Source organism: Mirounga angustirostris, unplaced genomic scaffold (assembly GCF_029215605.1).
Source record: "Mirounga angustirostris isolate CCGP_5_RB_7025 unplaced genomic scaffold, mMirAng1.0.hap1 SCAF_17, whole genome shotgun sequence".
NCBI lineage: Eukaryota > Metazoa > Chordata > Mammalia > Carnivora > Phocidae > Mirounga > Mirounga angustirostris.
Window position 1 is genome coordinate 17,459,109 of NW_026991725.1, and position 13,698 is coordinate 17,472,806.

General features: G+C 35.5%; 1 protein-coding gene across 2 annotated transcripts in view; it reads right to left on the reverse strand.

Annotated features, from left to right (window-relative positions):
- The window catches only part of STXBP4 (syntaxin binding protein 4), a 179,984-nt gene that overhangs the window by 76,558 nt on the left and 89,728 nt on the right, over positions 1-13,698 (reverse strand). For both annotated transcript variants that reach the window (XM_064582846.1, XM_064582847.1), the window contains 4 exons: positions 12,321-12,497; positions 4,262-4,378; positions 3,616-3,665; positions 1,385-1,518 (listed from right to left, as the gene is read on the reverse strand). In XM_064582846.1, coding sequence (XP_064438916.1) covers positions 1,385-1,518; positions 3,616-3,665; positions 4,262-4,378; positions 12,321-12,497 — 478 coding nt within the window. The remainder of the gene's footprint in view (positions 1-1,384; positions 1,519-3,615; positions 3,666-4,261; positions 4,379-12,320; positions 12,498-13,698) is intronic.

Genomic DNA, 13,698 nt, shown 5'->3' on the forward strand with positions numbered 1-13,698 from the left:
TCTCTCTCTCTGTCAAATAAATAAATAAAATCTTAAAAAAAAAAATGTCTAATATATAAAATTCTGAGTATACACGTAATACATTAGAACTGATTATTTTCATCTACCCTGAAACCTACAGAATTTCTTTACATAGTTCTTATAGGTTTTTTGAAATGTAATTTGATTTTTTAAATGTAATATATTATACAAAATTAAGGAAAAAAAAAACACCTCACTGCAGAAATTGAAGATACTATTAATGGCATGGTTTCCAATCCTCTTTCTGTAACATAGTTTTGAAGTTAAAAGTTACCCCCAAAGGGTCTTTGAATATTATCCTCTACAAAGCCAAACCATTTCACTACCCAGGACTTGACTCAAAACTCATTTGGATACTTTGTTAACATAGAATTTCATTTGTACTTCTCCACATTTATATTTATAGATATTTGCTATCTGGTCCCCAGCATAGGGAAGACTGAGAGTGGAAAGCCAGGGAGAGTGGAATGAGAGATGCCAGCACAAAGACAACCAGCAGATGGACTGACATCAAGGGACAGACAGGAGAACAAACAGATAAAAAGGGAGTCCAAATCCATGAAGAGGCAAAAGTGCTGGGAGACAGGAGGAGGGAAGGACGGAAACACCCAATCATTTAAGCTCTCCTCAAGGGTCTCCCTGTCTGCTGGGATGTTGGAAGTTATTTAGCCAGTTGCCCTGCTTCTCTTTCTAGCCCTGTGCTGACTCTGGGGGTGTCCAGTGACAGATCATGCAATTCTTTTAAGAGAGGTTTCTCTTGGCCTTGGTTTAGGAGTAAACGCCTGAGCCAGCAGCTCTGATGAGGAGGGAACTGGTTCAGCTATTCCATAGCCCTTTAATTAATTACCGTGCCGACTGCCCAAGGGTCTGTTCCTAGTTTTCCCTGCCTGTGATCCTGGAAGTTTTCTCATGGTTCTACTTAACTCACTGTTTCAGCAGTTTTGTCATTCATCTTTATTGTGTTTTGGGGTCTTTTGCTCAGCTGGGCTGTACCTTCAGTTTTATTCCATCTATTGTATATTATTCAAAAATTCCTCAATGTGGGTTCTAACCTTCCACGTTTCCAGTGTTGTGGATTTATTTTTCTATTTATTCTTCCATTTCAAAGAGACTTTGGATGGAAGTAGAGTTAAAAACATGTCTAAAGCAGCCAACTACTCTTCGAAGCCACTTCAGGCACTTAAAGTAAATATTCTCCCCCTAAAATTAGTATATTTATCGATTAGCTATTAATTTTACTGTAGGCAAACCAACAAATTTAACAAAACTAAACTGCCAAGCTTGAAATTTCCTTTTGTTCCATTAAATACATTACTAAAAAAAAAAAAGTAGAAAAAAAAGTGAAAAATTGCATAAAACTTACAATCCATGTCAAGTATGGCCCGAACAGATTTAACAAGTTCCTTAGATTCAAGAGCCAGCGTTGCTGGGATATTACGTCCATTCCTTCCCAGTGGTGTAAGGGAAGTATGAGAAGCTAACATAGCTCTTCTTTCACTGTGAGGGCAATAACATAAAGTTGAACTTATCATACAATAAATAACATCTATCTTGGCTTAATCTGAATTCTTATGTACAAAAATATTTGTATTTCTGGGAATAGTGTATTCTTACAGCCATTAAATGAAGTAATCACAAAACGTTTGTTTTCAGCTCTTTATTATGTAACAAAGACATATTTAAAGAATTAGATTGACCTCATAATAAGGAGGAATAAATCATTTGTTGGGCTTATTTTGTGAGTGCTTATGTTATGCTAACAAGATGTAGCCTTTTATTTAGTTTTGTAAAAATTCAAATGAAGCACTTAAACATAGATTTATTAAATGGACATTTACTATTACTTCCTATAATATTAAATATAAATTTGATACGTATATTTGCTCCTGAAATTACCTTTTTTGAATTTTTTTTAACTGAAATTATCTCTTAAGCTCTTCCACTTGTTGTCCCCTAAATCTAAAACAGCCTAGAGCATTTATATCACTTTTTGAAGATGCAAATGTCACCTGAAATGAATGCGCTCTGGTGTAATTTAAAATGCAAGTTTTTACTGCAAAAAACCGTAATTACATTGAAACTTTTACTTGAAAAGAGACGATTTTAAACTGATAACGAAAACAATATTATTTTAATCCATCTTCATAAGCATGATGGTATTAATTCACAAGGAGAAACTAAAGCATCAATTCTCAAATTCAAATATAGGGCCTTTATTCTGTGTTGAATGACCAAGGCCAAAATTTATTACAGAAGATATAGTATAATAAAAAGACTGAACCAGATTTTCCTAGAGTTTAAGTTTCCAAGATGGGGTGAAAAGTTGCTTAATGTTGTTTTTCAAGGTAACCCCTTTTCCATGAACCAGTTTAAGGCAAGGACAGGTTCTGGCTTTTAAATAGTCATTTTTAACCTTTATTTTTAATACCAAAACTTCTGATTTATTATTCAAGGGCACAATGAGACCTTGAGGGTGGGAATGGGGGATACACAACCACACAAGAGGAATCTGGTTGCTGAGTATTTTAAATTCTTACTGAAAATAATTATCACGAAAGTCACATAATTATCTTACATCATCAGCAGTATGGATAGCAATAAAATGTCAGATCTTTCATTAGAATAAAGCATTACAATGAGTTTAAGAGTGTACTATTATTGCATAACGTTTAGAATAATCAAATTACTATGTTGTATACCTGAAACTAATAGAATATTGTGTGACAACTACATTTCAATAATAAAATTATTTTTTAAGTGTACTACCATAGACATTCTTCTAAAGTAAAAAAAAAAAAGCCATGTGGAACCCTAAAATATAATAAAAATACAATGAATCATCTTCATTTATTAAACTGCTGTTTTCATAGTAAAGGGCAGAGTTTTCCTGTTTCTGCAAGCGTGTATTGCTAGAAGTAGAAATACATTGCTAGCAGCAGCTATTCTAAGATGAGGGAAAAAACTGCTTTGAAAATGTATAAACAGGAAACTTTCTTTTGTCTTTCATTATGTATCAAAATGACCATAAACTTGCAGTCAGAAATACATAAATGTTATTAGTAAGTTTGTAGCTCTTAGTAAGAAACTTTAAATTGGAAACAAACTGTGAATAATAACAAAACTAAGGTGTATCCTCCAAATGTATTCCTTTTATTTGTGTCTACTGAACGTTGAAAATAAAAGAAACTGATTGCATGAACATGTTTTATAAAATTCTGTTTGCCATAACAACGGATCTGCTGGCTTGAGACTGACCTTTCAAGTAATTTTTATTCATACACAGGATGCTTAGAAACTTCAAGGTAATCCCATCTTTACAGAATTCCTGACAAAAACAAGATAGGCGATTCCTACCCTCAATTTTAGAGTACTAGGTTACAGTGACTGGCTATCCTCCAGGAATTTCTCTAATAGAGATGGGGTCAAAAAACAACATGTCCTTGCATCTCTTTCCACAAAATGGGGGGGTGGGGGAAGCATCCAGTAGGAGTTATGTAGCATCTTAAGGCTATTTAAGAGATTTTAGTATTTTAATCACAATTACCAAATGAAAAATGTAATCATACTTTACAGAAAACACTTAAATATTCCTACCTTAAATTTGATAAAGGAGAAGAATTATCAGAAAATAATTCTTGAATAGTCTAGAGACAAACAAAACAGTAAAGGAGACTGTAAGTTTGATATTTTTAAGATGTTTTTTCTTACTTAACTAATATCTATAACCTCCCCCCGTCCTCCCACTCCCACCTGATTAAAACGTGTTTCTGTTACATGAGGGAAAAAAATCAATTACACTGACATGGAACTCTACTCAGATGTGTAATAGCTATGGGAACATTTCTTTATAGGGTAAATATTTATCAAATAATGTTTACATAGTATTAAGAGTTTTGAGAAAGTATTCATTGAAACATAGCATATATTTGGGATCATGTTATCCTATCTCAATTATTTCTCTTAACAATCTATTGGTTAGCTGGTCTTTTCATTATCTATGCAATTTTAAACCTGGCTATAGGTTAGCATTGCTATTTTGAGCCAGAAAATGTTTCATTAGCCACCAAACACTAGGACATTTATCTATATGTCAGTCATCTACAGATTTCTTAAAAATGGACATAAGAAGCCTGCTTTTCCCTCTCCCACTCCCCTGGCTTGTGTTCCCTCTCTCACTGTGTCTCTCTCTGTCAAATAAATAAAATCTTAAAAAATATATATATATAATGGAAAAATTTACCTCTACAAAATGAAGAAGTTTTTCAGTGGATGCCTCCAAAGTTTTTCGAGCCATTTCCGATTTTCGCAATTGGCAGTCGAGTACTGTAATTCTCTTTCTTAACTCCTGGACACCTTCCTGGACAGAGGTATCAAAAGGAAGGTCTTACTCATTTCTTTGATTTTTACCTCAGTGGCTCCTATTTGCAGATTTTATTAACTGATATTCAACATTACCATATTATTTGTTTTCTCTTACTGTATATATCTTCTAATTTGGGTAGGCATTTAACTAATTGCATATTTAAAAGTTAAACTGCACAGGGATGTTGCAAATTTTATGAGATAAGCTGTATATGACTTTGTTGATTCTTACAGCAAAATACATTTAAATTGAGCTTATGATTTTTTTTCTTTTTTTTTTTACAATATGGCTTGCCAGCTGCTGACAGAAACTGCTACCAGTGGGGTACAACAAAAATTGCTGAAGATATACATATATTTAATGTAATATGATCCAAATATGATCCAATGTAAAGCTGAGCTGGCAGGGGACTAAAGAGTTCCCATGGACAGTAAAGGAATTCCATGAAGACAAACAACAACAATGCTGGGTGAACTCACTCATAAGAGTACAGTGCAGCATAATTTGTTCTGAGGTTCTAATGGGTGAATTAGAAAGAAACAAACCTTACAGAAGTAAATACATGATTTTGATTTTGGTTCTGGAAAGTGGGTTAAAAAAAATCTCCCCTATAACTTCTAATCACAAGCCCCCACTCATGAAGGTTTGAGGTCATAATTTGTATTACCCATGTGTCCTGTAAATTTATAAGCTGAAATTTTAGTTTAAAACAGTCCCAGAATGTAGAAGCAAACACAAAACTTCTGTGGAGGGATATTTTCTAAACTCAGATCCCAAAGAATTTGTACATATAATGTGTCAAAAGAACATGACCTCAGGAAATAAGCTACCATGAATAAAAGTCAGTTGAAGGAAACAAATTACAGGATCAGACCTATAAAGACAAGATATATTGGAGTGATAAGATACAGACTATACTGTTTAATGTTTTAAAAATTAGGGAGGAGTTTAAAACATAACAAAGGGAAAAGAAACTATAAAAATAGATCCACACGACATAAAAGAATCAATCTTAAAAATAAAAATATAATCAAAATTAAATTAAAAACTAATTTATGGGTTTAATATCCAATTAGATATAGTTGAAAAGAGAATGGGTAAACTGGAAGGCAGAGGTAAAGAAGGTTCTCAAAATACAGCAGAAAAATAACAATGGAAAATATAAAAGAAGGGAGAAGAGGTAAGGAGAATATAACTAGATGAAGATCTGGTATACACCCCATGTGAATTACACATGAGGGTTCAGAAACAATGAAGGAGAAACTGCTCAGTATAACAGTTTGGGGTTTTTCCAAAATAACAAAAGACACCGTTCCTCAGATCAGGAAGCTCAGTGAAGCTCAAACAACATAAATAAAAATAAGTCAACACATGACTCATAGTCAAATGCTGAACACTGAAAATAAAAAGATCTTAAAATCATCTAGAAAGAAACAATGGATTGCAAACAAATAACAGATTGACTGCTGATATCACAACCATGGAATAAACACTGAAAGGAATTAAATGTCAACTTACTTTAAAAGTAGCAAAAATGTATTTCAAGAGCAAAAGTTCAATAAAGATGTTTTCAGACAAACAAAACTGAAGAGAATTTGTTACCAACAGATCCTCATTAAACACATTTCTAAAACATGTACTTCAGGAAGGAAATAATTTAAGCAAGAAGGTCTGAGATGCAAAAAGAATGCTGAACTTAGAAAATGGTAAACATGGGCATCTATTTAAACAAAGGCTGACAGCACAAAATAAATTGTAATAGTGTCTAACTTACGGTGTTAAAAGTCAAGAAAGAACTAAAATACTGACAAAAATAGAAATTAAGTAGGAAGGGATGATAGGATTTATGTTCGAAAGTGCTTATAATATTTAGAAGAAGGGGAAAGCTAGTGATTAGTTTTATAATTTAAGCTAAAATAGAATGTTAAAATTTCTAAGATAATCATTAAAAATTAGAAATGGAGTGCATACCGTCTAAACTAGGAGGAAATAAATGGAATGGGAATTGGGGAACACAGGAGAAATCTGAACCAATTAAAAAAAAACAACAGGCAAGAAATGACAACTAAAAAAACAACCAAAAAACAGAGGACACATAAGATGCATAAATTAAAAGAGGGTGTAAATGAAGCCAAGAGCATTAGCAAATAAAAGAGTATAAATGGAAAAATCTTTCCAATTAAAGATCAAAAATTAGTAAGATAAGGAAAAGATTCAGTTATATGTTGTTTACCACATATACAATTAAAACATAAGGACACTGAAAAGTTAAAAGAAAGGAAAACACACACAGGTAAATACCAAAAGAAAGCTGTTGTAACTATTTTAATATCAATAAAAAATAAATATTAGGGAGAAAAGAAGATTGCTAAATTGAAGAGTCACAACATTCCATAAAGGATGATAATGTAATTCTAAGCTTGTATGCTGCTAAAAATATTACTTCAAAATATATAAATTTTTAAAAAAATGGGAGATTTTAATGCATTCCTCTGACAAGGAAATTAAGATGATTAAAGAAGAACTGAACTCCACAATTAATGACCCTGATCTAGTGGATTATAGAAAACGATACATCAAAAAACTGCAGAATTTTTTTCAAGCTCACTTTGAACATGTGTGAACACTGGCCATAGAATAAACCGCAAAGCAGCCATCAACAAATTTTAGAGTTATTATGCTATAGACTAGATTCTCTGGTCACAATGCAATTAAACTTTCTGTGCCTCACTGGTGTTTATTAATAAAGACTCAATCATAAATATGTAAATTCTTCCCCAATTAATCTATATATTTAATGCATTTTCAGTAAAAATTCCAATAGTTTTTTTTTTTCCCTTTTGGTTGAATTTATAAGCCAAGTCTAAAATATATATAAGAGACCAAAGGGTCATGCAGCCAACATACTTCTAAAGAAAAAGAACTAGGCAGGTGATCAGCTATCAAGGCTTACTGTAAAAGATACAGTAACCACTATAGTGTATTATTGGCATGAATATACAAATAGACCAATGAAAGAGAATAGAGGGCCCTCAGGAAGATAGACACACATGCAATCTTGATTTATGACAGAGCTGATTTGTAGATCAATTAGGAAAGAAGAGACTTTTGAATAAATAGTGCTGGGATAGTTGGTCATTCACTTAGAATAAAGAAAGAATAATATGGATCCCCATCCCCACATAACGCCACAAAACCAATGACAGAAGGATCAAAACTTTAAAACTTCTATTTTTTTTTTTTTAAGATTTTGTTTATTATTTGAGAGAGAGAGAAAGACAGAGAGAGCATACGCAGGAGTCAAGGGGAGGGGCAGAGGGAGGAGCAGACTCCCCACTGAGCAGGGTGCTGACACAGGGCTCACTCCTGGGACCCTGAGATCATGACCTGAGCTGAAGGCAGACAGTTAACTGACTGAGCCACCCAGGCACCCCCAAAACTTTAAAACTTTTAGAGGCAAATATCAAAGAATATCTTTGGGAATGGAAGACCTTCTAAAAAGACACATAAGGGAAAGGACTGGTAAGTTCGACTATATGAAAATCAATGTTTATTTTACCATTGGGTGAAAAGCAAGCAATAAGTCTCAGAAAAGACTTCAATAACATGTAACTGAATATAGGGCTAGCAACTGGAACATACGTACAATCCCAACATATCAATATGAAAAGAATAATCCAATGGAAAAAATGGTTGAAGGTAACAAAGAGGCATTTCACAAAGAAACACAAATGCCTAACAAGTACATAAATATATGCTCAACTGGCTATCTGGGCCAGAGATGTCCTGGTTTATAGCATTTGGGGGCGTAAATAACTCCACTATGTCTGACTGAAGCTACCAACCCGATGTCGCTGAATATGCAGTTAAGAGGAGATGCACACAAGGGTGCCTGGGTGGCTCAGTTGGTTAAGTGACTGCCTTCGGCTCAGGTCATGATCCTGGAGTCCCAGGATCGAGCCCCGCATCGGGCTCCCTGCTCCGCAGGAAGCCTGCTTCTCCCTCTCCCACTCCCCCTGCTTGTGTTCCCTCTCTCGCTGTGTCTGTCAAATAAATAAATAAAATCTTAAAAAAAAAAAAAAAGCCACTTCAAATCTTTTATGGAATGGCTTGGGATTAATGCATCAATAAAGATATTAAAACTTGAGTACATACTTAATATTTATTATTATCGGAGTACCCAGTTTTGGTCAAGTCTTTGATAGTTGAGTTGTAGCCCTTTTTGTGCTGCGTGCATAGTGTGTATATTATAATAGAAGCTCTTTTTTTTCTTTTTTAAAGTAGGCTCCATGCAGGGCTTGAACTCATGACCGTGAGATCAAGACCTGAGCTGAGACCAAGAGTCGGATGGTTAACCAACTGAGCCACTCAGGCGCCCCCCAGAGAAACTCTTTTAAAATCAATGTTGCGGGCGCCTGGGTGGCTCAGTTGGTTAAGCGACTGCCTTCGGCTCAGGTCATGATCCTGGAGTCCCGGGATCGAGTCCCACATCGGGCTCCCTGCTCAGCGGGGAGTCTGCTTCTCCCTCTGACCCTCCCCCCCTTGTACTCTCTCTCTCCCTCTCTCTCTCAAATAAATAAATAAAATCTTTAAAAAAAAAAAAAAAAAAAGAAGAGATGCACACAATCCCCTATTGTGAGCCAGTGCCCGCTGGTCCCGGCGTAGCAGTGGCTGCAAGTCATTAGTAACCAGGGAAGTCCAAAGGAAACCACAGTGAGATTTACTTCTCACACCTACCAGATTGATATAAATTAAAAGTAAATGAAAAAAAGTGTCAGCAAGGGTGTGGGGTGAACAGTATCTCACTCACTACTGGTGGGAGTAAAAATTGGTTCAAAAGCTTTCAAAAACAATTAGTTGATTGATCATCGTTTAACCTAGCAGTTCCACCCTAAGATATGAACCCAAGACAAACTGTTATGCATGCAGAGCATGATACATGTACAAAAGTGTTTTTTAGCAACATTGTTCATAATAAAACAGAAATAATTGGACTGTTCATCAAAGACAGGATGGACAAATATACTGTAGTATATCCTTTTAAGGGAGTACAAAAAAGGGATGAAAATACATGAACTGGCTATAAATTTAAATAGATGAATTGCAAAAATAAAAGGTTCAGTGAAAAAAGCAAGTAGGAAGAATACATGCAGGACATTTCTATTTATATAAAGTTGATAAACAGGCAAGATTCAACAATATTTATTTTTATTTTTATTTTAAAGATTTTATTTATTTATTTGACAGAGAGAGACACAGCGAGAGAGGGAGCACAAGCAGGGGGAGTGGGAGAGGGAGAAGCAGGCTTCCCGCTGAGCAGGGAGCCCGATGCAGGGCTCGATCCCAGGACCCAGGGATCATGACATGAGCTGAAGGCAGACGCTTAATGACTGAGCCACCCAGGTGCCCCAACAATATTTATTTTTAAGAGGTATAAAGATATGTGGTAAAATTATCAAGAAAATGATTAATACTAAATCTAGGAAAGTGATTACTTCTGAGCACGAGGGAGGGGAATGCAACTGGGGATGGACACTGGATCGTCAAAGGTGTTGGTAATGTTTTATTTCCTAAGCTGGGGGTAAACAGAAAAAACAAAAACAAAAAAGGTAAGTAAGTATAGAGATGAGATAAGGGAAGACTTAGTGAAAAATAAAAACATTGTTAGAAAAAGAATCTGTGTCTTAAAAATGAATATTTGAATCTGAGTTCTCTAATACCTCCATCAATGTCTCTTGAAGCAATCTCAAATAACTGAAAAAAAAAGTTTCCTTCTCTTTCTCCACTGGCATTGAGTTTGGGAAATGTTGAGATGCTCTCGTCTAATATTTTTTCTTTAGAAAATAAACAAACAGAGATGCCTGGGTGGCTCGGTCAGTCAAGTGTCTGCCTTTGGTTCGGGTTGTGATCCCAGGGTCCTGGGATCAAGTCCCACATTGGTCTCCTTGCTCAGCGGGGAGCCTGCTTCTCCTTCTGTCTGCTGCTCCCCCTGCTTGTGCTCTCTCCCTCTGATAAAAAAATAAATAAAATCTTAAAAAAAAAGAAAAGAAAAGAAAAGAAAAGGGGTGCCTGGGTGGCTCAGTTGTCAAGCGTCTGCCTTCGGCTCAGGTCGTGATCCCAGAGTCCTGGGATCGAGCCCCGCATCGGGCTCCCTGCTCAGCGGGAAGCCTGCTTCTCCCTCTCTCACTCCCCCTGCTTGTGTTCCCTCTTTCGCTGTGCCTCTCTCTGTCAAATAAATAAATAAAAATCTTAAGAAAAAAATAAACAAACAAAAGATTGTTTTTTCAGAGATAGGATAAGGGCTTAGCTTAGAATCTTGTTAGGAGGAATGGCATGAGACACCATTATGCTAAAAAAGAGAAAAACTGAATTAATTATATTGCCAGACAACTTAGGACAAAAATGTGTCTCAGCTAGGAGCTGGGACAGAGAATTGCAAATAACCTATGCTTTACAAAAAAAAAAAAAAAAAAGAAATTCATGAGAACTTTTTTGAATATTACTTAGAAAGTATTTTTAAAGACTGTTGATTATCCCTCCAAAAGTACATAGAGTTTATAAAACAGTACCTTAAATTTTTTTTTAATTTATTTTTTTTGGAATTTCATTAATTTTATTTATTTGTTTTTATTGTCTCATCTATTCATTAGTTGCATATAACACCCATCCCAACATCGCAGCAACTTATTTTAAGACACGTCTCCAAAGGCAAGGGAAACAAAAGCAAAAATGGACTTTTGGGACTTCATCAAGATAAAAAATGTTGCACAGCAAAGGAAACAGTACTTTTGATATTTTGATAATTCCCAGTATTTTCAGAATCATGTTAAAGTTACTCACATGAAATAAGCATGTATCTCTGATTTCAAAATGTAAATATTGGGCCAAAAATAAATGTAGATAAGAATATGTAATATTTTTAAGTATTGCTGCCTTTTCAAGTGATATGATTTTCCCTTGGCCTTGTATACTATCAAAGGGTGACAAGAATATCAGCTTTCTTTTGGAATTGGTTTAAATGGGCAGATGTGAGAAATGTTAGTGACTCTTAAGAGCTGACCAAAGAAAATTTCAGATTTTCTTCTGTATTTTGCTTTTCTAAAACTGGTTTCATTTCCATCTGTTGTATTTAAGGTATTTAACTGTTTTATATTTATATAAGGAGACATAAAGTATTCAAATTTGCTTTACGTTTTCTTGAAAGTTGACTGGATTAGAGATATAAATACCTATTCTAAGTGAACTCGTTAAAAGTTATAAAATATGTATTTCAATTTACTTAATTTTCTACCTCAGTGAAATAAAAATGTATATGTCTGTTATAGTTTTTGAAGACCTTTCAATGAATATAGTATATATTATGTTATAAAAAAAATCACAAACTAAAAAATTTCACATAAAAAAAGATCACATTGCCTTCTGAACAGCATTTGGTATTTTGCCATTGAAATTGGAGCCTATTAAATTCAAACTCAGTTTCTTTCTATTAATTATCTTGGGCCCTGGGCAAAAATTATTTAACATTCACACTTCCTTGAGTGCTCTAATCAAAGAGCAAAACCCATCCCTAGACTCTCCTCCTCTCATCCCCACCAGGCAAATTAGCAAGTTTAGGAACAAAAGGAGAAAACCAATGTAATCAATTAAATGTTAAATAGTTCCAGGACTTAATGCCTGAGCTGTACAATGTTGACCAATGACCCAAATAAATTTGGGGCACATGCTTTTCCATCCCCAAGCTATGTGGATAAAGGGAGGCTCACAACCTTCGCATGACCTAACCCCTCATCCCAACACGACACATCATCCTATCATTGAATAATAGAAGACAAACACTGACCTAGTTTAGAAGTGCAGATGAAAAGGAAATGAAAACAGGATACATGACAACGGCAAGGAAACCATGGTAACTAAAAGAGAGGACGGTTTTGCTTACTTTATTTTGGTCCGAATAATCAGCAAGCTGAGCCTTTAGATCTGTGATCTCGGCCTCTAACAGATGGATCACTTCTTCGTAGTCCATTTCCATTCCATGCGCCTGGCGCTGTGCAGCCTCGGCCAGGTGGATCCGACTTCGCAGGGCTCTGGTTTCTTCAGCCACAGCTTTGGCTTCCTGAGGATTTCAAAATTCAGGCCGTTGAAAAAAAGCCATGTTAAAAAACAGTTCGGCAAAACAGTTGAAACAAAATCTTTTCCTTCCTCTGGAAGTTATAATTCCCAAACTTAATCAATAGACATGTGCCCCTCACATCTCAGTTTAAAACTTAGTAGTCACGTTATTATGTAGAGCAAACGCCTGATCTTACTTTTCCTCTGTCGATTTCTTGGATAATTTTCAGTATGGAATCTCCAACTTCACACACCTAGCATAACATTTTGGAAATAAGGGAAGCAGAAGGGAATTGGAAATGGAGAAGAGAATTAAGAACAGGTTCAAAAGATAGAAAAAGTAGACGTCCACGGAACTCAGGTAGGTGGTAGGGCTCATGTTCTAAGAAGATTCTTGCAGCTTCAAATACAGCTGAGAGATTTGCAGTGTTGTGGACTTCCTTGTGGTCCAAGCCTAGGATCCAAAGCTTATTTCTAGACATCAGTCTGTTACATCCCCCTTTTGATTTACAATGGCAAGGCCTCCGGTATCCTGTGAGTCTTAACACGTGAAAATCCTTTTGAAACCTCCCTTTTCCTTACCTCCCCCAACTCCCAAGTATATAATCAGCCATCCCTCACAACCCCAGGGCAGCAGCTCTTTCTGCTCATGGGTCCTATCCCCGTGCTTTAACGACTGAGCCAGCCAGGCGCCCCTCTATCCCCGTGCTTTAAAAAAACCCCACCATTTTGCACCCCCCCAAAAAAAGCCAAAAGGTGGAATTCAGTAGCAAAACATCTATCTATTTCTATAGGGTGCAATGCTCACAAGACATTTATTAAACACGTTATGTCTTAGATGATTCATGTGTCTTCTCTCATTTAACCTTTAGAACATCAAGAGAGAGTCATTATTAAAAACCATTTTATACATAATTAAACAGAAGCTTGGAGAGGTTACATATCCTGTCCAAGGACACATAGCAGTAAAAGAGTTTAAACCCAGGTCTGCCGAACTCCAACATGAATGCTCTTTTCACCATTTTACTCTGCTACTAAATGACAAAACAAATAAAACAAAACTATGTGCCAGCTACACTCTCTAGCTTAGGAAGAGGATGGGGTGACCAAAACCACTTACTCCCTCAAAATGTGCTTTGGTGCTAGGTCAACCACAGTCCCCTAAGGATACCGATATAATTTAGCATGGCAGTTACTATACCGTA